The sequence below is a fragment of the Nestor notabilis genome, unplaced genomic scaffold, assembly GCF_000696875.1.
Source record: "Nestor notabilis isolate BGI_N333 unplaced genomic scaffold, ASM69687v1 scaffold1867, whole genome shotgun sequence".
Lineage (NCBI taxonomy): Eukaryota > Metazoa > Chordata > Aves > Psittaciformes > Psittacidae > Nestor > Nestor notabilis.
Window position 1 is genome coordinate 5824 of NW_009935893.1, and position 27170 is coordinate 32993.

The window sequence follows — 27170 nt, forward strand, 5'->3', positions numbered from 1 at the left end:
AATCATTACTTTTCACAGCACCAGTTTCCCTCAGTGTAGCAGAATTCTTTGCCATTAGCCTTTTTGCCCATCGGATCCAAAGAAGGGAACAGAAGAATGGCAAAAGTTTGCGTAAAGCACACTCCTAACATGCCTGCCTGACATCAGTGTTATTAACTTACCCTTTCAGCCACAATCAGTTAAATACAAAACCAGACTTGCATTCTTCTTTTACATACTCAGAAAAGGAAATCCACGTTTATATTCACAATCCCCATTCAAATTTACCATTGGTCAAATCTCACCATCTCACAGCATCCGAAAGGCCAAATATGTATTTGCAGAAAACCTCCCTGCCTTTCCATCCCCTCTTGCCCCCAGAACAACCTTCCACCCCACCTCCAAGCGCTTCCAATATGACAGCATCAGATGCCAGTGCTGGGACACAACCATTATGAAGCTGGTGCTTCCATTACACGTATCTATTTTCCAAAGCTTAGAACTGAGTGCTGAAGTTCACGCTGCAGCTTGGCATGCAGGGCCATTTCTGGGCAAACCAAAGAAAATGCATGACAGGTTTTCAGTTACAAGTGAGACATCAGCAACTGATATATGCTGGTTGAGATTTAACTTTCCACCTTCAAAACAAGACCCTTCCCATCCACTCCTACTGCATTGCAGGGGATTTTTTTTCACACCCCCAATGGCTATTTCTCATGGAGCTGCCTTCCAGCACCCTTCCCACAGTACCTGTGGGCACCTAAGCGGACCCCCACTTTGCTAACACTCCCTTGGGACTGACCGTGCAGAAGCGGTCCCGGTGATTCCAGCACCACCAGACAGGCACTTCCAAGGCTTGGTAACACCTTTCTCGCTCTTCCCATGGAGTCTGTGCGTGGAGGTCTACATGTAGCAACGCTCAGTCCTTTTCTCTGGTCTTGGCTTACACAAGCAGATTGATCGTCAGTGTTTTATATGTTTGCTGAACTCTATACAATAAAGCCTGAATGCTTGAAAATAAAACAGAAGGAATGCTGTGGTATTGTGTTACAGTATTACAGCTCTCAGAAACGTTGCTGTGTTGTTTAGGCTGTGGTCTAACGCCACAGATGTTCCCTTTCTTAAAATGGAGGGGAATTTCAGAGCACCATTACCCCTAACTGGGAATTACAGACCTGTATTTTTTAAAAGGATGCACAGTTTCATTCTTTGGCAGATGATGTGTCTTCATTTGCTAAGAGGACCCAAGCTGGCATGCAGTGTGGTTTCCTCTGCTAGTCAGAAAATCTACCTTTACATTAAATATTTTTATTATGTCAAGTATTGAAAGAAGGAAGAACTTAACGGCTGGAATGCACAGATCTGCCCTCCAGCATTTAAAATCTGTGGTTTTGTTGTGTCTTTATGACACCATGTACCATTCTATATTATAACACTCAAACAATTCAACAAAGTCCAAAGATAAAGAATTACAAAGAAATTCAAATACACCATTAATCTCACATACCTTCATTCTGCTGAGCTACATATAAGTAGAGCACGTTGCAGATAGATACTTGGACTGAGCTTTGCATCACCAGCACAATTTGTGTGGAAGAGAAGTAAATTAAACAGGAACAAAATCCGCACCATTTGTCACTGTCACTGGAAACTTAAGACTAAAATTCATTTTTTCCAGAATGCTGCATTTTAGCAACGGTTGATTCTCCCTTTAGTGTGAAAGCACTGATGTTTCACATACATTACAACATCACTCTGGACTATGGGAGCTGTTTTGCCTGGCCATCAAATACCGGGTCTAGTAAAACACACTGTATGGGGACCAAGCTGTTTCTCTCATGGATAAAACTTGTTTTTCTTAGCAGCCACAAAGCTCATGACACAATGTACTTCAGGGTACTTATTGTACATCTCAGGTGAGTGATGTAATTCTGACTTCACTCTCACACCTCCAGGCAATTGGGGACACAGAATAACCCAGGAATAACCTGCCCCAATCTCACTACTAAAGTATGACTTTCGGATGACAAACTGTGCCATAACCCATCCTGTTTTACCAGATGCAACTGCAGTGTCTTACCCACAGCCGCGGTACCCAGGCAAGAAATCTAGCATAAGCAAGTGGACTGTGGTGCTAGGAAGAAATGTACAAGTTTTATTCTTAAACATCACTGGACTGAAAAATAGTCATATGGCTTATTTATATTTCAGGAGATGGTAGTGAATAAGTTAAAGAATATTTCATCCCAAAACATACCTTGCTTTCATTTATAGCTAAGCTAATGTACACATATGTTTTCTTATTTTCATAAATGTCGAGCACCCACCTTTTTCCCCCCACAAAGATTCACAAGTACATGCATGGCACTTCCTACAAGCTGTCGTGGGCTAAAGGCTTACAAACAATGTTTTTTTTTTTTTAATATGAAATATTAATCAGACCAAAATATAATCATTTAAATCAACTTCTTCCTGAGCAACTTAGAATTTGGAATGTGCTGAAAAGTTTCAATAAATAAGTCAAAGATTAACCAGCTTAAAACGTACCTTTTAACAATTAAGTAAAATATATTTCATGACAGACAAATAGGCTGTAGAACCAGGAATCTTAGATGCTATGTGCCAGATAAATTTATGAAGTACCATTCGAGGAGGAGAGGCCAGGTTGATTGTTACGGAAAATACAACATTAAAACCCAGCGGGTAAATCATTAAACAGGTTTTGTATTCAGGTTATAAGTAGTGATGGCTGAAGATACCATTAAATAAACAGATAAAAATAGACTTTACGGTAAGCGGCGGTGGACTTGCAGGAAGGGTGAATGTGTTAAGTGACTGATTATTCTCTTACAACGTTGGCGAAAAGGATTCAAACAGAATTTCAGAAAGGTGAGATTATTAGTTTTCTTTCCAAAATATAACAACTCCACAGTGTGTAAACTAATCATTACTCTTTCAATGTAATTTCATAGAAACCACTTAAAATATACAATGCAGCAGATTCATATTTTAGCTAATATGTTAGTTGTTATCTGTGCCATTTTCAGCTTTCTTTAACGTGCTCCCCCACAGTAGTGCATTGCTGCCACCAACTTGGGATGTTAATAATGAGAACAGAAACTTCTACATAATATTTTCTGGAAGTTAGCATCTTGTCTCAGCATGATTACACTTCTTTAGTTTTGTTCTCTGCATGTAGGTACAGAAAGGCTGACTGGTGATGAAGATGGGCCACGATGTTTCTTGGCTCTCAGCAGGCTCATAAAAGAAGAAACCCTTTGAAAGCACATTCTAGCTTAACCCAAGTTTATATGCTGTGTCCATCACAAAATAACTTTTGCTTGTTATTGCAAACCAAAGTATGACTGTGCAGATGGCAGACATGCTTCTAAGGCAGCTGCAGAATAGGAAACAAAAATTGCCGGGCAGATGTTTGAGAAAGGTTGTGCGTTAGACCGAGGCACGCAGCCCCTGAAGTGTAACTGGGACTCATCCTGCAGAGGAGCTGCAATAACTCAGTCCTGCTTCTTTCCCGAGCTGTAGGACAGGAATGTATTGCTATTATCCTCTACCAGCCTGCTTCCTCTGGCAACGATGGTGCACAAGAAGCCAGGGCCTCATCAAGACCCCAAATCCTGCCTATTCTGCTGTGCCCATTGCTATATGCAGGTCTGTCACTTCTGCACCATCAGTCCTGGCAGGCTGTTGAATAGCCTGCAAGCCCACAGGCCACAGGAAACCCCAGGGATACCCACACATGTCACATAATTGAGCTATTCCCCTTTCCCCTCCCAGCCTCCAACCATCCCTTTTCTAGTGTTTGCCGATAACACTTGTAGTGATTAACAAGGGCAACCTTCACAGTGGCTCTCTTAACAACATATCATTGAATCAGCTTTTATTTCACAGAGCATACCTTCTTTGTTTTATCATTCTGAAGAATTTCAACTGGAGAAGTTGAAATCATCTAAATTTTTTTAATGAGTGACTTTTTCTGTATCTCTTTGGATTTGTGACCCATAAGAATAAAAATCTACAACGACCCTTCCTGAACATGAAAAAGGTATGCTGCACCTTTTCTTTCAGAGTCTAACAGAAACATACTCAACTGCAGAAACCAAACTCTACCGCTTAGTTACCTCTGCCTCGCACTTTGCCTTCACTGACCTCATAACTTTTTCTGCTCTATGAACAAGAAGGGTTCACCAAAAAACATCTGGTTCCTGTAACTTGCCTTATTTTCACTAATATTAATTTTTCTGAATAGTAGCCTTGCTCCTCACACACAGGGTAATTCAGAAGCCATTATCTAGGCCCTTTCTGAGCCTGTTACCCTTGGATGTGTGCAGACAAGGCAATGGGATACCAGTGTGTTCTGGGCAGAAAGAGGTGCTCTTCCCAAATGGCTCACTAGCTATAGTTCCCATTGCTGATAGCTAATGCCACAGTGGTATGCAATGAAGACTTGCTTCTGGGGAGAGAGAGAGAGTCTGCAAAATTCACTTTTCAAGACTGCCCAATCTATTCCTTAATGTTTTGCAGGTTCCCAGAGGACTACTGCGGACTCCAAAAGTTATTTTGTGACAGACAGTAGATGCTTCTCTCTTGAACCATGCTATAGCAAGTATGCTACAGAGCCAACACCATATGATGAATCAAACCTGCAAATCCAGGTATCTCCTGATGGCCCAGCATGTGGGAATGGTCTCAAATGTTCCATTTCAGATGCTGCTGCGCATTAACTCAGTTCCTTAAGGAATTACTTTTAATAATAATTAAAAAAAATCTTAAGAAAGCTGGAGGGGTCACCAGAAGAGAAAGGACAGCTCTTCCATCCATCACCTTTTATAGATATCCTCTAGCCACTTTTCATCGTCTTCTTCCTCATCATCTATTGGTTCCTCTGTTTCCAGGGGAGAAGGAATGAAGAACTCGGGTCTGGGACGTGGTTTCCTGATATGAGACTTCAGTCCAAACTTGCGCTTTAGCAGGTGGAACTGTTCTTTGACATAGTAATAAAATTCATATTCATATCTCATGCGTTGGTAGAGGATCTGTATTGCTTCTGGAGAGGGGACGGTCTTTTTCACTGTCACAGTCAGGTTGCCAAGTTTCCTATGTTCTGTAAAAGAAAACAAGCAACGTGGTGAGTGCTGCTTAATGAGGCCAGACCTAAACATTTTTAATGATTAACGCATTGCCCTGCTGCATTACTAATACAAATGAGCTTAAGCTTTCTCCTTAATAATGGATTTACTTTTAACAAGAGATGAAAAAATACAGACGTTTGAAGTCAGACTTGCATGTGTAAATACGGCTGTTTTGTACATGGCATTTGACATTGCGTGACGTCACCAAGGATTTTAACTGGCAATGAAGGATTATCTCAAAATACAAGTTAGGTCACACCATTTATGAGCATAAACTACACGTACAGAAACCCATAATCTTGCCTAGCTTTGGAAATTTTGCCTGGTGCATGTGAAGTATATATCCAACATACAGCTGAGCTGAACTAATCAGTTATTTCCTGTATGGCAGACTGTGTTGTGTCTCAGCGGTGCTTTATTATTGCGCAAATCTAAATAGGTATTTACCAACCCGAATCCATCTAGCACCAAAGCATTACCATGATACCTCAGGACCAAATGTACATGATGACTTTCTTGTCCTTTTTTGCCTGTTCATTAAAGCAGACTCATCTTCCTGTCATGCCCCCGGACTGGAATATTTCAGTATGTTTTTCTTCACCTGACAACTTTTGCTTTGGTAAACTGAAATAAAACACCCTTATTGTTAATAACGAATTAGAGTTACTGGCAAAAATATTGAATTGCCTCTGCCTCCTCTTTGGAGGAGTACATTTATCTCCAGTGAGGTTAGTACTTGAACAAGGTGTAAAGCGAAATCTCAAGGCAATCATTTTGCTGTTTCTAACACATGGCAACAAGCTGCCAGAACATCCTAAGTATTTTCTTCTTCAAGACAGAAACATTATTGAACAACCACTGTGAAGAAGAGAATAGAAAAACCTAGATCTGTAGCATCACTGTATCACCCCTAACAGTTGCAACTTTCTTTAGGAGAAGTGGAGGTGAATGTTACACTGATGAAGTACTAGCTTCCGTAATTAGGTTTTCTGAAAGCTCAGTGCTCCAACCCAGTAACTCTGAGAGAACGTGATGCCCACGGAAATGACTGTAATAGCCTGAGAATACACCTGTGTCCAGACACAGCAAGATGAATGGGCTTGCAAGGAAGCAAGGAGGTGTCAGACATTAGTAAAAAACCTTTTTCACGGCAAGGACAGATAGGCACTGCAGTGGAGCATGCAAGTTACAAAAGCTGTATCTGTGGAGGATTTTGGGACTAGATTCATTGATTCTCTCCTGAGTGAAGCCACTTGACTAGTGGACATCTTAAGGCCATTTTCCATGACTCTAAACCCAATATATTAGTTCTAATCTTGTCAGCCCTTACTTTGTTTCCTTGCTCTTTGCTACAACAGCAAGGTCTGCATGAGAACTGATCTGTTTTTTCTGCTTTGTCTTGTTTCAGGATGTCTTGGCTTCTGCTACGTATTCTTTCCTCAGTATTTACATCCTCTATTTGTATGGTCTCAAATGCCAAACACAAATCCTCATATGCTACATGACTACATAGATAAACTGCTGCAATGAAGAAGAGCTGGATTTTGATATGGAAACCTAATTCTTATTGTTCTGCAAGTTGGAAGAATTCAAAAGGGTTGGGCCATGAAGCATGGCAAAAAGTACAAGGCGGAAGCGGGCAGCAAGGAACATTTCATGTTTCCAACCAGATCCCAGCGGCAGTGATCACCCTCACTTTTAGGGGGAATCCCTGAGTCAAAATGGGATTTTATCATGGGCAGAGTCTTCCTCACATGAGAAGTCCAAACTGGGATCTTCTGAAGCACCTGCCAGCAAAGCTAAACCCATGCTTAGCAGTTCTACAGTGAAACACATTTTCACAATTGCTTACGCATACAGCTAAGGGATGGATTGATGGTTCCTAGTAGGAAAAGTGAGTTGGTCTTGGGATTCCACAAGCACTATGTTCATCCAAGAGAAATAATGAAAAATAACTTTTTAGGGAAGTAAGGAATTTTAAGCAAAGGCAAACCCATATATTTCAAGAGGTAATAAAAGATGAGCAAGTCCAGCTAGTGAACACAACAGCAGTGATCTTTAGACAAAAAGTTGGTATTTGCAATATTTTAAATCTTGAAAAGTGCAACAGAAGGGTAGAGCACATGAAGGGTAGATGAATTGCTTTCTTTACATTTTAGAAGATAAATGTTCATATATCTTAAAGTGTCCACACCTATAAACACATTATAATTTTCAGAAAACTGACACACATTTTCCTACTTCAGAGTAAAGGAATTAAAGAAAAAAACCCAAAAGCCATTCATTTTAATAATAGTGCATGAGACAGCAAGTGCTGCTGGGCCGGACATTCTCATATTCAACTTCATTGCGCCACACATATCTGGTGCACAAGAAAAACTTACAGCTGAAAGAGGTATTTTCCCTCTCAGTCTTGCTTGCCAATTGCAGCAATTTGAACTGTAGAAGAATCTGATACAAAGAGAGGATAGGTTGACTAGCTTATCAAACTTAATGCTGTTCTAAAACACACACAAGAATTATTTGAAGCATTAATTCTGTTTTGCATTTGTACTTTTAATTCCTTCTCTAAAGGAAGAATGGTTTTCATTAGTTGGTAACAGTTAAAATATGCTTGCTCAGTAATTAAATGGACCTTTCACACTAAACTTCGTAGTTCTTTACACTGGAGTCTCTGTCTCTACTCATATATCTAACTAATTAAACCATTTGGTACACAGAGTTCTTTCTTCTTTAATTACAGTGCTGTATGGTGATATATGCTCTGTAATTACTGACTGTTCATAGTTTATCGATTTGTATAGTTTTATTTAGGTAGGAGTAAAACTGATAAAAATATACAAAAGCAAAATTAAAAATAAAGAAGTGATCTTTAACATGCTGTCTAGCTAAGAAAAAGCATAGAGGAAGGATCATTAAATGCTTGCATTTAAAATAGACATTAGCATAGAAAGCACTATTTGTAGCTAGTGAATAGTGTGAAATACTTTTGGTGAAAATATCTGGGTTCCCCAAGAGCTTATTCTCTTCCACACCACCTTCACCCACAGACCAGAATAGACTAACAAATGCCTCATCTTTTTTAATTCTCTCAGTTGTTCAAGTTGCCATTGATGGCTAGTACATGACTACACTCCAGGAAGGACACTGTATTCAGTCTGTCCTTGGGTGAGAAGGTAACTGCTCCCTTATGATCACTGAGCACTTCAAGACATTCCTCTTTCTGGTGCTTAAGCCAGTAGCTCCCGCCAGCTTTGCAGTCTGGTTTTCTTTACAAACTCAGCAGCAAATATACACTACTAAATATTGCATTTATTAAGCTTAAGCCTTTATACTGCTTGCCAACTTCATTTTTATTTTACATAGGTTATTTCTGTCACAGAAAACTCCATTTACCTCGCTGCAAAAAGCTCTTTACTTATACAGTCCCTCCAGGACTCTAAGTGGGAAAAGCCATTTCTTACAGCTCCAGCTCCCTTTGGTGGCTGCTCCTCCCAGCAGAGAGAGGCACTTGTGTTCAGCCCAGGAGCGCTGCCAATGATGACAAGGTGAAAAGCACTAGACTGTTTTCTTGGGGGGGAGGTCAGTGTGGGGCAGGAGCAGCCGAAGGGGAATGTACTGGTGGTGTGCCAGGCAGGGAGCAGCCCACCAGCCAGGTACTGCACACCACCCTCATGGTGGGCAGCAAGAAAGCAGCCATATGTACTCCTCTGAGTTTGCAGTCGTCATCACAGAGAGGATGCCTGCATGTGTGCAATTCTCCTTTGCTCTATGCACCCACCTACCTCTGCAGATGTATACACACGAACAGATAGAAACACGCATTCTGGAAGGCTACAGAAGCAATGTAGATTTTCTGGTTCTGGTTGGTTCTTGCAGTACAATTGTCAGTAACTGCAGTTTATCAATAGTTGTGAGGCACTGGTTGTCAGATGGCGTGAGTTGGGGCTGTGCCTGGCTGCAGGATCAGCCTTTTGATAAAACTAGTGAACTCTGCATTTTCTTTTGCATTTGATTTTTATTTAGACTGGTTTCTAAACTTAATTATTCTTAAAAGGCTCTTTAATACAAATACGAATGAAATCACTGAACTACCCCTTTAAGTCACCTTAACCACCTCTCCTCATCACAGAGAATGAAAATGGAAAAATTAGGTAGATCTGGCTTAAAGCCAAACCAACAATCTGCGTATGCTACACAAACCCAGCTGTCCCACCAAAGGACCCCTGTTTTATGACCTTTGAGAGAGCTAATCATATGGAGGACAACAAACTACACCATTTAGTTTTTAGGGTTATTTTTTCTTAAACTATGTTTGCTTTGGCATTCTTTTAAGTTATTAAAAAAAAAAAAAGGTACTATACAGTAACCCAACCTCCCAGCACAGCCTGCTCGTGCCTTGAATTAAGCCTAAATTGGTATGCAGAAATGGATGGAGAAAACGAAACTCTTTTGGCTTAGCAGGTGATGAATATTTTACTATTACTTTTCACGCTTCAAAAAAACCTGAACAAAGTAAGAAACCTGCATTACTCACTGCAGCAATTGAAACCATAGGGAAAAGTGGTTTTTATGCTTTGTGGCTCAAAAAACCTTGGATTGCCATATTTAGACAAAATGATCCTAAATGCATTCTCCACCTCAGAGGAGAATTTCGGAGTGACGTGGTCTCCAGCGCCCTGCCGTTTTGGTGGATGCGAGGCAAAGGTTTGCTCCCCAGGACGAAGCCACAGGGAGCCCAGCACCCTCGGGGATCTGGCAGGGAGAGGTGAAGCCAGGCTGGAGCCAGCACAGGGCAGCTGCAGGCGAGGTAACTGTGGGCCTGCCCCAGCTAACACTCGCGGTGGAAAACCACATGCCAAGAGCTCTGCTGCTCTAAGGCTGTGTGAACACGATGGCTGTCACAGATATAGTAAACTCATTTCCTGGAACTACATGGGGAGGCCCTGCGTTTCAATGGTACGCAGCTGAGCTGCTGTGCATACCTACTGCTCCACAGTTTTAAATGGAAATAAATGTATGTCACTGTGGTTAGACGTGACGTATGAATCGGCGAGGGCCTCTGCTTGATATGCCACTCAAATGATCGCTGGAGTGCTAAAACAGGGCTCTGATGGCTACGCTAGAAATTATCTCCCCCCAGAATATCTAACTGCAGCACAGCAGAAAAATTTCTGGCGTAATTGATTCGCTTTTCAAACTTGAAATGTTTTGCTGGGCTCTTGAAGGATACCTGGGAAAGGATAGTTTTGGTAGAAGAGATGCTGATGTGTTTGGCTCACATGCTGCCTTTCCAATGGCCGTAAGGCTGCTGCCACTCAGGAGTATGCAGGGCCCAGGGCAGGTCCCAGGTTCCTGGCAGGAGGAGGGATGGTGCACCATGGCTGTATGGTGTGACTGAGCACTTCATACAGGTTCACCGAATCATAGACGGTTTGTGTTGGAAGGGATCTTACGTGTGCTAAAGGAGAGCAAGGACAATGGAGAAAACCTAACAGAGTCACTGGGTAGGAAGAAGTGCACTAAAACCCAAGGTGGATCAAAAGTAAGTATGGTAATTTTCCCATAGCATCTACTAGGTTTATCTGTCTGAAATATTATGAATCCCAATTATTAACCTCCTTGCTGCTAGTTTACTCTCTTATCCACTATTCACATCAACAAAAAAAGGTGTAAGCTTTAACAACATGTAGATAAAGATATGACACTCGTGTGCATATTGAGGACAGTTATGGAGGCTCATCAGCAATGCTTGCTCTTTGCTTTAGCATTTCTGTCCTGAATTATTGTGCTGCTTTGATGGCATGGAATGACTTCTAACTCTAGGGCATTAGAAGAACTCTAGCCCACTGGCACACTGCAATGTCCTGTCTCCTAAAGGTGAGATATGGATCTCTCTGAAAAGACTGCTCTCCAGGGGTCATGGAAACATCCAGAATTTGAGAGATCTGCAATCCTAGGCAGATCAGATGTTTTATCAAACCTAATATAATTTCATTATTAACAGGGACAAAATGCAGAGAGCTCAGAGAATGATAACCTGGTGGAGAAAAATGGAAGGATGCCAAAACAGAGATTAGCCAGGAAGAGCTCACAGAGATAATCTGAAAGACACATAATCAAATAACTACTACTGCTCAAGGATGTAAACACCATGGAGGCATGGCACAAAATCAGAACACAGAAGAAACATGGGGGGAAAAAAGAAGAAGATAGTGATAAATGTAAGAAGTACCTTGAGCCAATAAAGCTGAAAATAACGGAAGAAACATCTGCCTACAGTATGCAAGTAACATATATTGGGGATATGTTGCAGAGGTCCACACTGCACCAGTCTGGCTGTCAACTGGACAATGTAACAGCGACACGCAGTCAACAGTGCTCTGAAATACAACTTAAGCTACTGAAGGCACTATAACACTATTATGAAACACTTGCCCTACAACACAGCGATACAAATATGTAACTTTCTCCGTACTTTGAAAACAGCTACCACTCTCTAAGGTCTCTTCTCCAGCCATTAAGCATTTATCATGGAATCTCCAGCTCTCCCCTTGGAAACTTCACAGTCTTATGCCTTTGCTCCAACCGGTTCAGAGCTGTGGATCCAACAACATGGATTTCCAGCTGCATGGGCCATCTCAGCCGATCCTCCTGTACCACACTGTGCCTCTGCTGCTGCCCCAGCCTGGAAGCAGGCTGTATCTCATGCATGATCAGATAACAAATCTCAGCAGGATCTTTAAGAGACTCCTTTGTTTGGTACACTTTAATGCTGCATTCCCAGTAAGGTAAGGTAACAAAGAAAGAAAAAAAGAAACAAACCAGCTGAAAATTAACCCATGTTGGTAGAGAGAAAAGGTGGATTCTTGAGAATGTGGTCAGGTACTTTACTGCTGTTAAGCAACTTCTAAGTTGAACTAGAACAGAGGTGGAGATGCCAAAACCAAAGTCATTTGCAGAGGAAATGCCAGGATTGTCTAGTTCAAGTTGCCGAAAGAATTGCTATAGTTGCAGCTCATATGCTATTTCCAATTCATGTTTTATAGCTGTATAAGTATTATTGAATGGATCCAGTCAAATCTGGATCTGACGAAACTCCAGTTTAAAAGTAGGTCCTCACAGATCGCTCGTGTGATCTGCACAGCACTGCACAGGAAGTTACACAGACACTAACATTACTACTTTTTTGCAGAGAGAAGAGAAAGTTCCAGTGATTGAGACAAATTTCAGCAGCACTCACAAGCAGGAAAAGCTTCACCACAGGTATGTTATGCAGAAAATCTTCAGAGATATAGCCTGGGACTAGAGAACCTAGAGCAGTCATCATGCCTTCGTGCTCCAACTCACAGCAGGCTGCTATCTGTGATTTTTGTCCACAAAAAGGAAGCGATGGAAGAGGCATTCTCTGCAAGCTTAACATGTCTAAGTGGGATGGAGTGAGGTAGAGGTGTTTTTATTTCCATATATAGTACTGATGAGTGCAACGCTGGCATATAGCATCCAGTTTTGTAACCACATCCTAAATCAGAGAGGGTATGAAAACAGCCTCAGAATGAATACTGGGGTTGGAAGGGACACTTTAGAGAAAGATGATAAATTCATTCTGGTCAGCTTACCAAAAATAAGATGATTGAGAGGTGACTTTTTTATAGCATCTGCATATTTTCTTGGTGAGAAAAATATGGATACTGAAGGGCTGGAAGCAGAAACCAGAGAAGTGTGGATTGGAAGAAATTCACAACTTTTTAAAGTGATGAAGGTGATTAATCACTGGAACGAAACAAGAAGAGTTGATTGGCTATCACTTGATATTTTTGCACCCATGCTTGGTAACTCCAGTTTGTGATGTCTGTGCAGAAGTAAGAGAAACTCTGTGGCCTGTAGCACAAAAGAAGCCAATCTCAATGACCCAGTGATCCATGTAAGTCTTTCATAGATGCAAGTTCCAAACATCTCGCAAGTGTCAGCTTCCATATCAGGAACACCACCTGTGAAAGCCGTTAGTTACCTCAGTGTAAATGTCATTTTTGGAAGATGTCTGAATACCTAATTTGCTACCTTTTCCAGTCATTGGCTGTTCAAGACTAGTGGTCACCACACTCTGCAGCATCAGGCCTTGCAGGAATGTGAAGTCACACTACACTTCTACATTCTGCTCTGAAATTTTTTACTATGAGGGTGATACAGCACTGGCACAGGTTTCTCAGAGAGGTGGTGGATGCCCCATCTCTGGAGACATTCAAGGCCAGGCTGGATGTGGTTCTGAGCAACCTGATCTAGTTGAAGACGTCCTGCTCATTGCAGGGGAGTTGGAGGTTCCTTCCAACCCAAACTATTCTATGATTCTATGATTTTTTTTCTTTTTTAAAGTTCAAGAACATGGCCTTAAAAAATATTAATTCTAAGTGTTGCCTCCTCCTGTGTTCCAAGAGACTGATTACTTCATATAAGAATAACTACTGAAATGAGAAACAAAAGTAATTATACTAACCAGGGCTAAACTAATGGCCAACAATAACATTGTGCATTACTGATAGGATATACGGGACTGGAAGATGTACATTACTGTACGAAAGCTGCTATTAAAAACGGAGAGGGAGGGAGAGAGAAAGCTATCAATTCCCTTCTCCCTTGTGAGATAGTTGCCAGTTGAAAGATTTTCTCCCAACTATGTCTGCACACAGACAACCGAAAGCCCTGAAGTGGCTTTATTACTTCTTATTGCAAGTTACAGGCAGTCAAGAGAAAATTCTCTCTTTTGCCCTTAGGTTCTTTTGTGTACAATGAGCGACGGAAGGCGGCCAGGGGCTGAGGCACTGGCGAAGAAGGAAGAATGCTACTAGAGCAGAAACAACACACTGTTCCTTTCAAGTTCAACCCCTCCTGGCCCACAGCCTGACTGCCTTGGCCAGCTGCCAGGGTATCGGGACAAAGGCTTCCTCCTCTGGCCAAAACCGAGGAAAAGGGTCCGTTGTTTAACACAGGCAGACTTGTTTCAGAAAGAGAAAAAACTAAAAAGAAGGGAAATTATATTAACTGGAAGTCCTGAGAGAGGAGAGTAATCTCCTAGTGTGGTTAATGCAGTTCTCACCCCATGCTCTTCCCGGAAAGGGGATGTCTTGATTCTCTATGGTTCAGGCTAGAAGGCAAAGTATAACATCTCAACAGGGCTAAGCTTTAAGACTCCCACGGTCTCCATGTCCCCCCAGGTTACTATGAACCAGAACCAAGAATGCATCTCTCCTCCTTCCAGGAAGCCCCAAGTAACACACTGCTCCCCTCCATGCCTGCACTACTAAGCCTGCACGAAGGGCAAGTGTCCTCACTTATAAAAAGAAATTTCCACGCACCTAGCAGACCTTGAAGAGCCTGGCAGACAGATAAGCCATCTAGCTACCTCAGGACTTCACAGTGACCAAGGCTCCTGCTGGATTTCCACAGTCATTAAACGCCAGTCAAGGTGAATTCACACCTGGGCTTTTTGCCATCTCTGTAACACATCCTGCAGCCTGGTCTGCAATGGGTAACTTGGGATACTGGGGGTCGTGCCCCTACCTGAAACCTCCAAGGCAGATACTGCTGCAGAGGTTACAGAGACACAATGGCTCTTCATGCCAACCTCTGCACTTCTTTAGCAGCACAACCACAGGCGATGGATGAGGACTTGAAGAGGGTAGAAGATAAACCCTAGGCCTGGTGTAATTGATTTGATTCTGAGCACGGAAGCACTCCGGTGAGGTGAGCTACCTCAGAGGCTGCATCACAGGATGCAGTGTTTCAGCGAGCTGTGGCAGGAGACTTCCCCTAGCAATTATTTATGTCTGAGAGCTTTTGGAAGCAGGCCCCAGTTCAGGGAGAATTGTGATTTTAATCAGCTCAGGTTAATAGAAATGAATACAGAACATTTTTAGGTACTTAGATGCTGTTCAAACACCACTGAGATTTACACAGGCATGTACTTGCTCTGTATTCCAGGCAATAGATTTTCTTCCTGAAGGAGGTGGAAATGGCATTTCTGACATGTGCGTGTGAGACCAAGACCTTTGCAGAGGAAAGCCTCCCTATGAACCCTGTTTATCTGCACCAGCCAGTAACAAAGACAGCTTCTTCTGTAGTACCTCTCATCTATCTACAGTGACTTTCACCACCAGCTCCAGCATACCTTGACCATTCTTGCTTGTGCATCAGCATTAAGAACAATCCATTGAGGAAACAGAGTTTGCTCAATGATCCTTTTTAACTCAACTCGTATTTAGCATTACTGTGCTGACAGAGAGGAGATACATGGGTACATTGTTCTGCCATCCATCACCTTGTTTACAGGAAGTATATTCTTAGTAGCTGTAACTCTATTGCAGGTTAAAGGAATTAGCTGAATACTGTGGAAACATCCATGAATCAGAACAAGAGATTTACAGGGTATGAAAAGCCACTGCTCCTGCACTTAGTCCTGCAAATTGTCTTATGCCTGCAGTGTTTCAATCAGGAGTTTCATTCCAGTGTTAGAGAGACTGGCTAGTGTCAAAGTTTCCAGGATGACTGCACTGTTTTGCTTCAATGACAATACTAGACCTGACATAATGACTACTGTGCTTCAAGGATGTACCACACAAAACTTTCCCTTGTGCTTAAGAAAACAGGAGATAAAATGACTTGCTGTCTTTTTCCATTTCTGTATTTATGGGCACATGTGAACATTAACACCTCTGAAGGAGGTTAAAACGGGACAGAAACCAGGGAGGATGTGACAGCAATTAGGAAGAGCTCTTCAAGAAAAATCAATTTTGGGAGGGAGTGAGGTTACTAAAAAGAACACTAAACCTCCAACAAACCAGGCTTTTGTTGAACAACACTGCCATTTTCTACACTGCGATCTTCAAGAATGGCAAAATAAAGGCCCTCACTTTTGAACTTTATTCAACATTATGCAACATTAAGAGTTGCATCAAGATAAAGAAAGAAACCCTGTTCTGGTGGGTTAACTTCAGCCAGCAGCCAAGCACTTATGTGACCACTTGCTCATTCACCTTGCCCCCAAGAAAGGGACGAGGGAGAGAACAGGAAGAACAAAACAGAGAACATTCATGGGTAGAGACAAGAAGGATTTAATTAGTTAGGGTGGTGGGAGAGTGTGGGGGGGCAAATCGATGCAAAGGAAATCCCTCACCACCTCCCACAGACAGATCAATGCCCAGCCAGCCTCTGAGCAATGGTCACTTTGGAAGCCCAAAGTGTTCCTCCTCCTCCATCCCTACTTTTATTGCTGAGCATGATGTTGTATGGTACGGACTATCCCTCTGACCAATATGGGTCACCTGTCTTGGCTGTGTCCCCTCCCAGCCTCTTGCCCATCCCCAGCCTACTGACCAAGGAGGCAGAGTGAGAAACAGAGAAGGCCTCGATGCTGTGCGAGCTCTGCTCAGCAACAGCCAAAAACCTGGTGTGTTGTCAGCTTTGTTTTAGACGCAAATCCAAAACTCAGCACTATATAGGCTGCTATAAAGAAAAGTTAATTCAAACCCATCCAGAGCCAGCAGAGGAAAAATGGGCAAACCTGTCACACCCTAGGAAATTTAAAATACACACAGACTATATAATACATAAAACAGGCACAATGAATCACATGAAGTACCCACTTCAACTTCAGGGGCTGATTCTAAATGGAAGAGGGGACCTACAAGTAAATTTAACTTACCTGGTAAAGTAACTTAGAAAATAACATTAAGAACCAATAATTAACATTTCAGTGCCCAATTTCAACATAGATTCCTCAAAACAATGTATCTGATTCTGAATCTATGAAATCCTATTCAATTTGCAAAGCTTACCACAAGAATAAATGCCTAAATTTCCCCCCTGCCCAACAGTTCAAAGAAATCCTTAAACCATAAATGATCAGCTTTTTAAAATCTGTAGCCAGAATATGCCATCGAATATATCTAAAACAAAACAAAACAAACAGAATATTTTAATGAAGCTCTGTGGGAAACATGACTAAAAAACTTACCTGAGAGAATGCTACATTTGGGGTTTTCAAGGTAACAAAAACAATGAAAAAAAATTAAAAATAGGGAGCTTTGTAAAGGCATGACTGAAAATCAAAAACTGATCTCTGGGAAGCTTGGCATACATTTACATAGAAGGCACACCTACAGTGTTGGATGTGTATGTGCACTTGCACATGGCAACAGGGCCCTAAAGCACATGCTTTGACCTAGACTTATCAATGGGAGACCAACGCATGCAAACAGGTTTTGTCTTAGTGCCAAGTGTATGGGTCCCAGTACCCGGTTCAGTGTCTAGACGGAGGACAAGTTCTCCTATAAGCCTGCAGGTGCTAGGAATATGAAACTGTGACCCCGAGCTCTTTAAAAATACATTCCTAACAGGCTGCTCTAGGGTGGTCAGTGACTATGTCCATCAGTGTCTGAACAAAAATGGTAACTCGGGCACATCATGTTCAGCTGAAGCTTCAACCATCTGCTTGCCACAGTGGTTGACAGCATTTCTGGCACATTCCCAAAGCATTTCATTTTGTTAAGTACGTTTAGTGAAGAAATGAAAACCCTAAACTGACCAACATGGAGTCCTCATAAATATAACTACTTTTTTTTTTGGTCTGAGTAACAGTGGGAAATGAAAAACCACAAGGCTGAAGGAAGTGAAGGGACTATTTATGTAGCATGGGAAAAATGAAACTGAGATTCAACACTTTAAAGTGGGTGCTATCTGTTTATCAAAATACTTTTGTTGTATCTCTTTTGCCTTTGAGTATCCAGTCTGTCTGCTAAGACTTAGAAACAGGGATGTGGTGCTAGATTCCTCTGTTGGCTTCAGTGGCAATCTGTGTAAGTTCTGCCACTACTTCGAAATCAAAATGTTGGTGTTGTGTTGCCAATTGTTACTAAAATATACCAATGTATCATATGTCATTTTTCACAAAACTACTCACATGTATACAATATGAAAAGATGTGTGGGACTTGGATTTTTTCCCTTTCTGCATATGAGATACAAATGGCTATGCACTAACTATTTATTTCCATTAAAACAAAACCTGTTGAACAAGTGGGATGTACACCAAGATGTGGTCTGGAAGGATAACAGAAGCAGCCTGTGAATTGAATAGCTAAATTAAGCAGGAACTCAAACCACTGATTTCTACAAGTAGCTTGCAATAACATGCACCAAGGAAAATAATTTTCAGCGATTCAAAGCAGAACCTTTGGCTCAGTAGCGAGTCTGCCCTTAAGATAGGCTAAATAATGTGTTCTGCAACCACACAAAGTACTGGGGCCTGCCAGGGACCCCACGCTGTATTCCAGCAGCAGCACAAGGCAGTGCCAAGTAAATGCTGAAATTCAATATACAGACAAGTATGATCTGCAATTCCACTGCTCTTCTGTTAGTAAAAGTTCTAGATGAACGAGGCTGATATTTTTGGTAAGCTGTTAAAGTGTAAGCAGACAGATTGAGGTTTCTTGCTGTCAGCCTCTTGAACTGGCATAGCTGCACCAAACAGGCGAAGTTATGCAAGCTGCAATTTGTTCCTGTTATTTTCAGCTAATACACCAGCTGGTCCTGCCAGCCTTCACCCTCTTCAAGGTCCCTTTGTAGTTTCCAGACTCCCCAGGTTTCCTGTCTTTTGCAGTTCATTCACTCTAAGCACTTTTCTAGCAGCTGCTATGGTCATCTTGCACACGGTTCTCAAGAATTTACTAGAAAGATCTTCCTCTTCATTCGTCTCCTTTGATCTTGGCAAGGAAGTCCTTGGCTTCTGCTATGTTTCTTTGCCCCACAGGGAACTAAGTCATAGACTTTGCTCCTGCAAACACTGAAGGAAAAGATACTACACCAAGAGTGCTAAAAAATAAAAAAGGAACCCAAACCCCCAAACAGTTCCACCAAAAGCTTAGCTCAAATAGCACTCAATGATGATCTATCCATTGGATATTCAAGGAAAGCTCTATGAGGACATGATATAAGGAAGAAGTTCTTCACAGTGAGGGTGGTGAGGCACTGGAATAGGTTGCCCAAGGAAGTTGTGAATGCTCCAACCCTGGAGGTGTTCAAGGCCAGGCTGGACAGAGCCTTGGGCGACATAGTTTAGTGTGTGGTGTTCCTGCTCATGGCAGGGGGGTTGGAGCTAGATGATCTTAAGGTCCTTTCCAACCCTAACTATTCTATGATTCTATGATACAAACTTCATTTTTATATGCGTACTTCATCCTTGCTTCTACAAAAATTATTGTATGGCAACTCCTTGACAACATCCATCTCCACCCTGCTGTATACAAGAATACAGCATGAGTGAGAAATACTCTTGCTGCTGAACTCCATGCATCGAACAAACCCTCAGAGAGATACACAGACATTTATCTCTCTCCTGTGACTGTGCAGAGTGTTCAGGTTCCCTGGTACACAATTTAAGTACCTGACATTAATAATGCCTATACCCAGTGAAGCAAACCAGGTTTGCCAGCTGCCTGAAGACCGTTTAAAGATCAGTCACGGCCACTGTAACATTGGCAGAGCACCTACAGGGACAGTGGAGAGTGGAAGAAAGAGTGAAAAATACAAATAAGTCTTCAATGTCCACTAAAATGTTTGGTGGTATTTAGGTTAAAACAGAATTTTCTGTGAATGTTTTCATCCAACATTTCAAATAAATCTGCTTTGGCTACATGTTCATTCCTGTCATGCCTGATTTCCACTAGCTTTTGGGAGATGTATATTATGTATGCACCACACATTAATCCCATACTCTCATTTTATGTAACTGAAAAAGTGCATGTTCTTACCCAAGCAGTAAACCTCCAAACTTGCTAACATCCCAAAAGCCCTGAGAGCTCAGCTCTGCAAAGCACTGGGGGCTCTGGCCAGGCTGCACATACGCATGCTCTTTGCACTCAGGCAAGCATCAAATACTCTGCTGCAGCAATGGCAGCATGCTCCACATCCTTCCTCAACACAGGCCCAACACGACCAGCCACTGGGCTCTCCCAGTAACTTGTGTTGCACTTCTTTTTGGCTAGAAACAAGAAAACAACAAAACAATCCACCCTCCCCCTGCTTGTTTTTTGCTAGGTCCAACAGTGCTATTTATCTGTCTCCTTTTCCCCTTTTTACTCCACAAAAAGCAATAAACCAAATAATGTAGCTGATTGTTTGGAAATGAATCAAAGCAGTCAAGCAGCAGGAGGAGCAAAGACCGAGACAAGCATACAGATTTTGTTCTAAGCCCTGCATTTGCATGTTCTGTAATACCAAAGCTGTAATACTTGGAATGATTTACAGGTACGCGTGTACTCTAAGTACAGCAATACGTCACACAGTAACACAACTTCACAGACCCTCTGAAACTCAACTGAAAGAAACGCTACGGAAGAAGAGCGACCACAACAATTACCTTGCTTATAATTTTCACTACCCAGAAAGTATTAGGTGGAATCATACTGCAAAAGGCACAGGAATACAGTGTATTATTTTATCATTGATCTGCTGGAACATAAGAAATAAGGTTTCTTCTTATGGTGGATGCACAGGGCTGTTTAATTCCACAGTAAGAGGGAAGCCAGACCAGAGGAGTCAAAGAAAGCCACACAAAAGCAAATTAATTGTGAAGAGAGACTATTTCAGGGCCTGAGAACAGAGCAGGAGTGCTTGTGTGGGCACACAACAGATGCTGCTCCAGACTTTCACAAGCAGCAAAGCAAGGAGGGGTGGGTAAATGGTGGGGTTTACTTGTTTTAACTTTAACAACTGGAGGAAGATGACAATTTAAGGCACCATTCCCTGGATAGCTCTTCTATTTCTCCTGAGTCTCCAGTTATTATACTTTTATTTCTCTTCAGTTCCCACATTTCCCCTGAGTATGCACTCATCAGCAACTTGCATTCCCCAGAAATCCTCCCACTAGCTATCTGGAGAGACATTCATGCTAGAGGGCATAACACGCTTCTAATATGTAGATGCCTTTAAAACCACAAGTCATTTTCAGAAACCAAATGGCACAGAGGTGCATGAAGAACTTCTCCAAGACCTATTTTGGAGGCAAGTGAATTCAGCCATCTCACAAACATCAGCAGTAATTTCAATCCAGTAAGCATGTTTGGTATTCTCAAAACCTTCCCCCAAACCACACACCTCTTTGCACGTGCACTTCTCTTAAAAATGTTTTTTTCTTGGTCTGTTTTTATGCTCACTTTTTGCCCTCAGCCCGTATAATAAAAATGTTTTCTGGGTGAGCCCTGGAGAACCAAGCAGACCAAACACTAATGCTCATATGGTATTTATTTAGAGGGGGAGAAAAATCCCTTAAGTTGAGTATTTATGTTATTTTGAACTCGTTTTATATTTTATGCATACATAGTGGAGCTGGAATTTCAGGGCTGGCTTTTGTTTGCATTCATCATGAAACATTTGTTATATGAGCTGCTGCTACTGCTACCAAAACAGCTGCTGCTCACTGCAAAAAAACCAGAGACCAGCTCAACAATTTCTTTCTTCCTCTGGTAAGTTTAGCTGGCAAATGAGGCCTAGTGTTTCTACAGAAAATGACCTTTTTTTGGCTTCACTGTCATCCTTGCCAGCTTTTGCCTACCTAGAACACAGGCTCGAAAGCAAACAGCTAAATCAGAGCAAGAGCAGGTATGTACTGATGCTCCCGAATCGCCTACAATCAAACACAGATCAGAAATACAGCTGCATGAACTCCTTGCTTTGCAGCTAGGGCAGCACCTCAAATATGAACATCTTTCCTTCAGCTGCTCTTGAGACTCAGCCAGGACTTAGCCTACTGGCCTGCGTCATCACTTTCTGCCATCTGGAAAACTGAGCCATGGCTTCACATAAAAAATTCTTCTGTAGGAGTCTGCTTCCCTGCAAGAACATTATACCCACCCATATGACAATCTGTGCACTTCCTACCCACCTGGACTCATACCAGGACCCAGAGCATCAGCGGACTGCAGTCCTTCCTCAGTGCCTAGGACAGACCTTCTCAACGGCACGTAAGCTGTATTTTAATGCGTTGTTTTGTTACAACTACTAAAACACTTCAGTGTTGTTCTTATTGCTTCCTGGTAATTTCATATTGGCAATGACATCTCTAACCTCAGTCTCATCTTGTTAAGAGAATATTTATCCCACACTGGAGCACAGTCCCTGCAGGATTCCCCTGCTTGTTTAAAGTAAGGGGAGTCTATCTAACAAGTAATGCCTCTTTAACCAATTTTATCCTGCAGAAGATTCTCTCTTGTATCCTAACAACTTATTTTCATTAAGAGCTTTTGGACAGAGATCCTGCCGAAAATCACACCTGTGCCATCTCATATCCCTGTACTTGCTGACTCCTTTAAGGAGCTCATTGATTTGTAAGGCTCTATGAATGCCATACAGACTTTTTCCAACTGTCTATTAATCTCATTCTTTATTATAGTTCCTACCAGTACGTAAATTGGATTCTTTCATCTGTTGCTATCTAGCAAACACTGCAGCCCTTTAAAAGCCTGGAGTCACGTTAACCAACTTCCACTTCTCCAAAATAGCTGCTGATTGAATGACAGGACACACCATAGCATTGGCAATCTCAATTTCAAAGAGATCCTTGGTGAATACTAGCTCCGACAGCAGCACTCCTAACACTGCCAAGGAGTAAAGACAACTGAGGAGAAAAAAAAATGCCACACGGTAACACCAAGTCTGTTACCTGTGTTATAGATGGCACCGGCAAGTAACTGAAAAGTTACTTAAATGGAGTCCAAACAGTACAACTCAAAAGATGAGATTTATAAAGTGCAGTAAGAATTGTGCATATGTTGGAGATAGATAGAAAAAGCAGCCCAACAGAAAAGAAGATACTAATTAACGAACACAATGGGAATGCAGTTTGGAAGAAAGGGAGGAGACAGAGATGAGCACAGACAGCAGTGGAGGGGAAGGACTCTCTTTCTTACTACATATATGAATTTGTGATTCCACTCCAATTACAGAAAAAGAAGAAGAGAAAAGGAATCTTCCTACCCATAGTTAGCAAAATGTTCTTCCCTTTATGTAGCTTCTTGGAGAGCACATTTTCAAGAGGGACAGATTAAAAAGGCTGGGAAATTCCAACTGCGAGAGCAAGTAGGGAAGCATAAGCTCCAAGAAAGACTCACTCTTAGAAGAGCGAGGATCCAGCACCACAAACTGCCTGCAGGGAAGGTAAAGCAAAGGGGCTTGGAGGAAGGAGCATAGGCATGGTGTGAAGCTGTGCTCAATTGAGCAGGTTATCCCCTCAGGAGCACTGGCTGGGAGACATACCACAGGGACTCTTGTAGCAGCTGAGAGTTATATTTTTTCTATCTATTTCCTTCATCTTAGTCTTATTACTTTATCATCAAGGGTCAACCTTGCACTTTGCTGGCATTTATTCTACTAATTCTTTCCCTTATTTTCTAATAGCATAACAGTGGTCTTAAAATGACCTAGAGCGCAATACACTCTGCCCTCTAGGAGTAACTGGTCTATTTGCAGATGTTCTCTGGGTATGTCTCTTCCCTGAGAGTGCCCCCCGCCATCTCTCCCAGCTATTCTCTGTCTCCCTCTTCCCAGCTCTTTGGTGGGCCACCTAGTTCTGATGTGGTTGAAATAAACCTTTTAGCTTTTTAATGCTTTTTTTTCCTGCATTCCAGAAAGTGCCTTGCTCTAATTTCACACCTAACTTGTCAGAATTTACACTCTTTGATGTTTTCCTCATTTTAATTATTGCAGCATTTTGATTATTACAGCAGATAATTTGTATCACTGTAAAAACTAGATTATAAATTACAATATTTACGTGAAAACCCAGATAATTCCTTTGGAATGGCTGCTTGTCTCTACTGTACAAAAAATACAGGTAAAAATTTTTATAGTTAGATTTCTTTTTAAGTAGTTACTTTAATATTTTTCAAAACATTTCTGAGCCATCAAAGCTATTGGCTCAGGGTACTCCAATTGTTCTTGCAAAATGCCTGAGGGATATGCATAATCAGTTTAACCTGAAGCCTATTCTATCATTGATAACAATGGGCAGGACTTACAATCAGTGTGAGGGAAAAATACAACAGACTTATTTGAAGACTGAAAATATTATTATGCTCCTAAAAGCAATGTGAATAGTGAGCTCTGTGATCTTCTCCATACTGCTCTTGTGTCTTCCATGCTAAAAATGCCCAGTTTTCAGTTTAAAGATCTGTCTCCCTGAAGACTGACCCTGAAAACATGCTGTGGGACACAATGATGATTGAGCTAAATTCTCAGTTGTTTTTGTACTATGATTAACAAAAGTTTTCCAGATTCCAGCCTCAGCCACCTTGCGCAACTTGCTTGATTCCATGTAGGTGAAATGAAGACCTGTGCAAATATACTGGAGCTGCAGCTGGGAACAGAAGTAGGCCTATTAACTGGGATTTAATCGCTGTCTGCCTTGTCATCTGTGCCTTCAGTTGCCTGAATAGAGGTCAAAGTTGTCAAAGAAGCAATTTGCATAATCTGTTACTGCTATAATTTTTATTCAAATGCTATTTTTAAAGCAGAAGCAGTAACAGAGGTTTAGCTGGAATGTTACTGATTAAAAAAGCATTATGATTTTATTTAGTAAGTTAGTCAAGAAGGAATGAACTGTCATTGCAAGCTTTAATTGTCTGTTGTTAAAATGCTTGTGGTGTTTTGTCATCAGTGACCCTGGATTATTTATGAGATATAGCTAACACTGAACCCGAATGCAGCTTTCCCTCTGTGCCAGAGCTTTAACAAAGCTGCTTGTCCATGGGTTTTTCATTTTATTATACTAGGAACAAGAAACATTCAAAAGATGCATCAGGGAATCAACCTCAGACGAATAGCAGGAGCACTCTTTCAAAACATAACATCTTTAGTTACTGATATGCTCATTAGATAAACCTGACAGTTGCTTGAAAGATACCAGCATGAACCCTTCAAAATGATCTCCCAACACACAAAAAAATACACATGAATTCTTGATATGTGGGATGCAAGGGTTTGGCTGACTGGGCCCTTGGGATTTAGACCACAAATAAGGTGGTTTTTTTACTGCACAAAGTATGAAATTACATCTGTGTGGTTTTAGTCCAAAACCAGACAGCCAGTCAATAGATCTGATGAAAGGAAATTGAAACAACGCAAGCATCATGAAGATGTGGGATGAAATGAAAAATCTGGAGGCTGAAGTCTTTTGGAATTCCACTAAATGATGAAGACAATGCCATAGGTGGTCTCATCGTCCATAACCCTGCAGGTGTAAATGCATTATACCTCAAGTTTGGAGAGGGGAAACTCTGCTCATAGCGGAAAGGTTCAGACAAGAGCATGCAAAAAAGTAATGCATGTTTGGCTTCAGGTAAAGACCTTGGCAGTTAATGGGAAAGAGCCATAAGAAAAAGGTGATGGAGATGTGTAGGAAAAAGGTAGCAGACTGCAGAGCACAAGCACTGTATATACAAAATGTATTACAGCACAAAGAAAGGAAAGATTAGGTAATTCTATGAAAAAATACTTAGCCTATGTCTACAATACATTGTTGGTGTTGATGACAATACACCATCAGAGCCAGTCTCTGAGCTCAATTGCCCAGAAACTTTAGAAAAGGAACATCTGATCTAGGTTTTTCAAAGGATGATTTTTAAGGGAACACGGGCTTCCCCATCCACAACAACTCATTCTGAGAAGAGCCTTTACAAATTCAAATCCCACTAAAATCCAAGCCTAAAACAAGGATTTAAAAAATCTGCATTGTAACTGGCAAGCAGATAAGCCATATCCTTCTTTGCCATATTCAGTGGTGAGACCTGGAAGGAGGCCAACCTCTTCAAATGCCAGAAGTGCTGGACAGAGGCACTGTGGATCAACACTGCCCTCCTCATTCCTCCAGTTCATGAACCATGCTCTATGCCCTCCATCCCCTGCCAACATGAAATATGTCAATTTCTCACCTGATCTAAGTGATCACTGCTGCTGCTGCTGCACTTACAAAGTCAACCACTCATCTTGACTCTAGAAGAAAGCAGAACCATAGTAATACGTCTGGCAAATAGACCTGTAAATCTCACTTCCCTGCACCATGAGCTCAGGGAGGAGATTTACCCAAAGTGTCATTGTCACGGCAGGCTGTCAGCTACCTCACTTTTCATCTCAAAATGCACATTCATTTTGGGCCACAAGATGTATTTATATGTAAAAGCTCTGCTGTATCACCATGCACATATGAGCTAACTCCAATCTAACAAGTACACACTAGCAGGGAACAGTAACTACAGAAAACTTGAGCCTGGGTGCATACAAGCTCCATGTGGGCTTGGAAAGCCATGCCAAGCTCTCTTGCCACACCTTTACTGTTGCTCATATTTCAACAGTGAGACTCATGCTATCTTGGATAAACCTTTTGGTGCCATAGTTCTGTCTCTCATGCAACACACACAGAGTCTAGAGTGGCTTCACCTTCCTCAGCAGAACAAGAACCACAGCTGTTATCAGCTGCCAACCTTTGCTGCAGGACTTGCTACAGAGAAGCTTATGCTTCTGAGACAAATCTTCCAAAGATCTAGCAGATCTTTTGAAAAATATGGAGTCATGAGAAAGCCCTAAAGTGCTCAAATCCTTCCAAGAGCTCCTATTCTTAAAAATGCTTAATTCATTCACAATGGGATGTGAAACCTCTGAAAGACAGAAAACAACATGTCTTCCTTTTATGGCATTGGAGAAGGAAAGGCTATTTCCACTGATTGTGCTTATCACTGATTGGAGCATCCACTAACTTCAAGGCATCCCAGATCAGGCAGTCCGGTTTTGGCCCTGCTCTCCAAACCTTGTATTTTCATGGCTGAAGAGCTGAACAATGTATCTGCAGCTTTTGATAATACCTTCAGCTTTACAAAACAAAAAACCAGAGCAGAATAAATGTGCAGAATGTCCTAGATGCTATCGACCTAACTGGGAACAAACGCCCCTGGGGATATGCACTGGGCTCTTCCTCCCTCCCTGCCTTTTTTGCACGCAG

The 27170-nt window shown here is 41.7% G+C and overlaps 1 protein-coding gene across 1 annotated transcript in view; it reads right to left on the reverse strand.

The window, feature by feature from the left end:
• Positions 1-4817: 4817 nt before the first annotated feature.
• The window catches only part of UST (uronyl-2-sulfotransferase), a gene marked incomplete at its 5' end in the record, with an annotated part of 141098 nt that continues 118745 nt past the window's right edge, over positions 4818-27170 (reverse strand). Inside the window, one exon of the mRNA XM_010018040.1 lies at positions 4818-5101. Coding sequence (XP_010016342.1) covers positions 4818-5101 — 284 coding nt within the window. The remainder of the gene's footprint in view (positions 5102-27170) is intronic.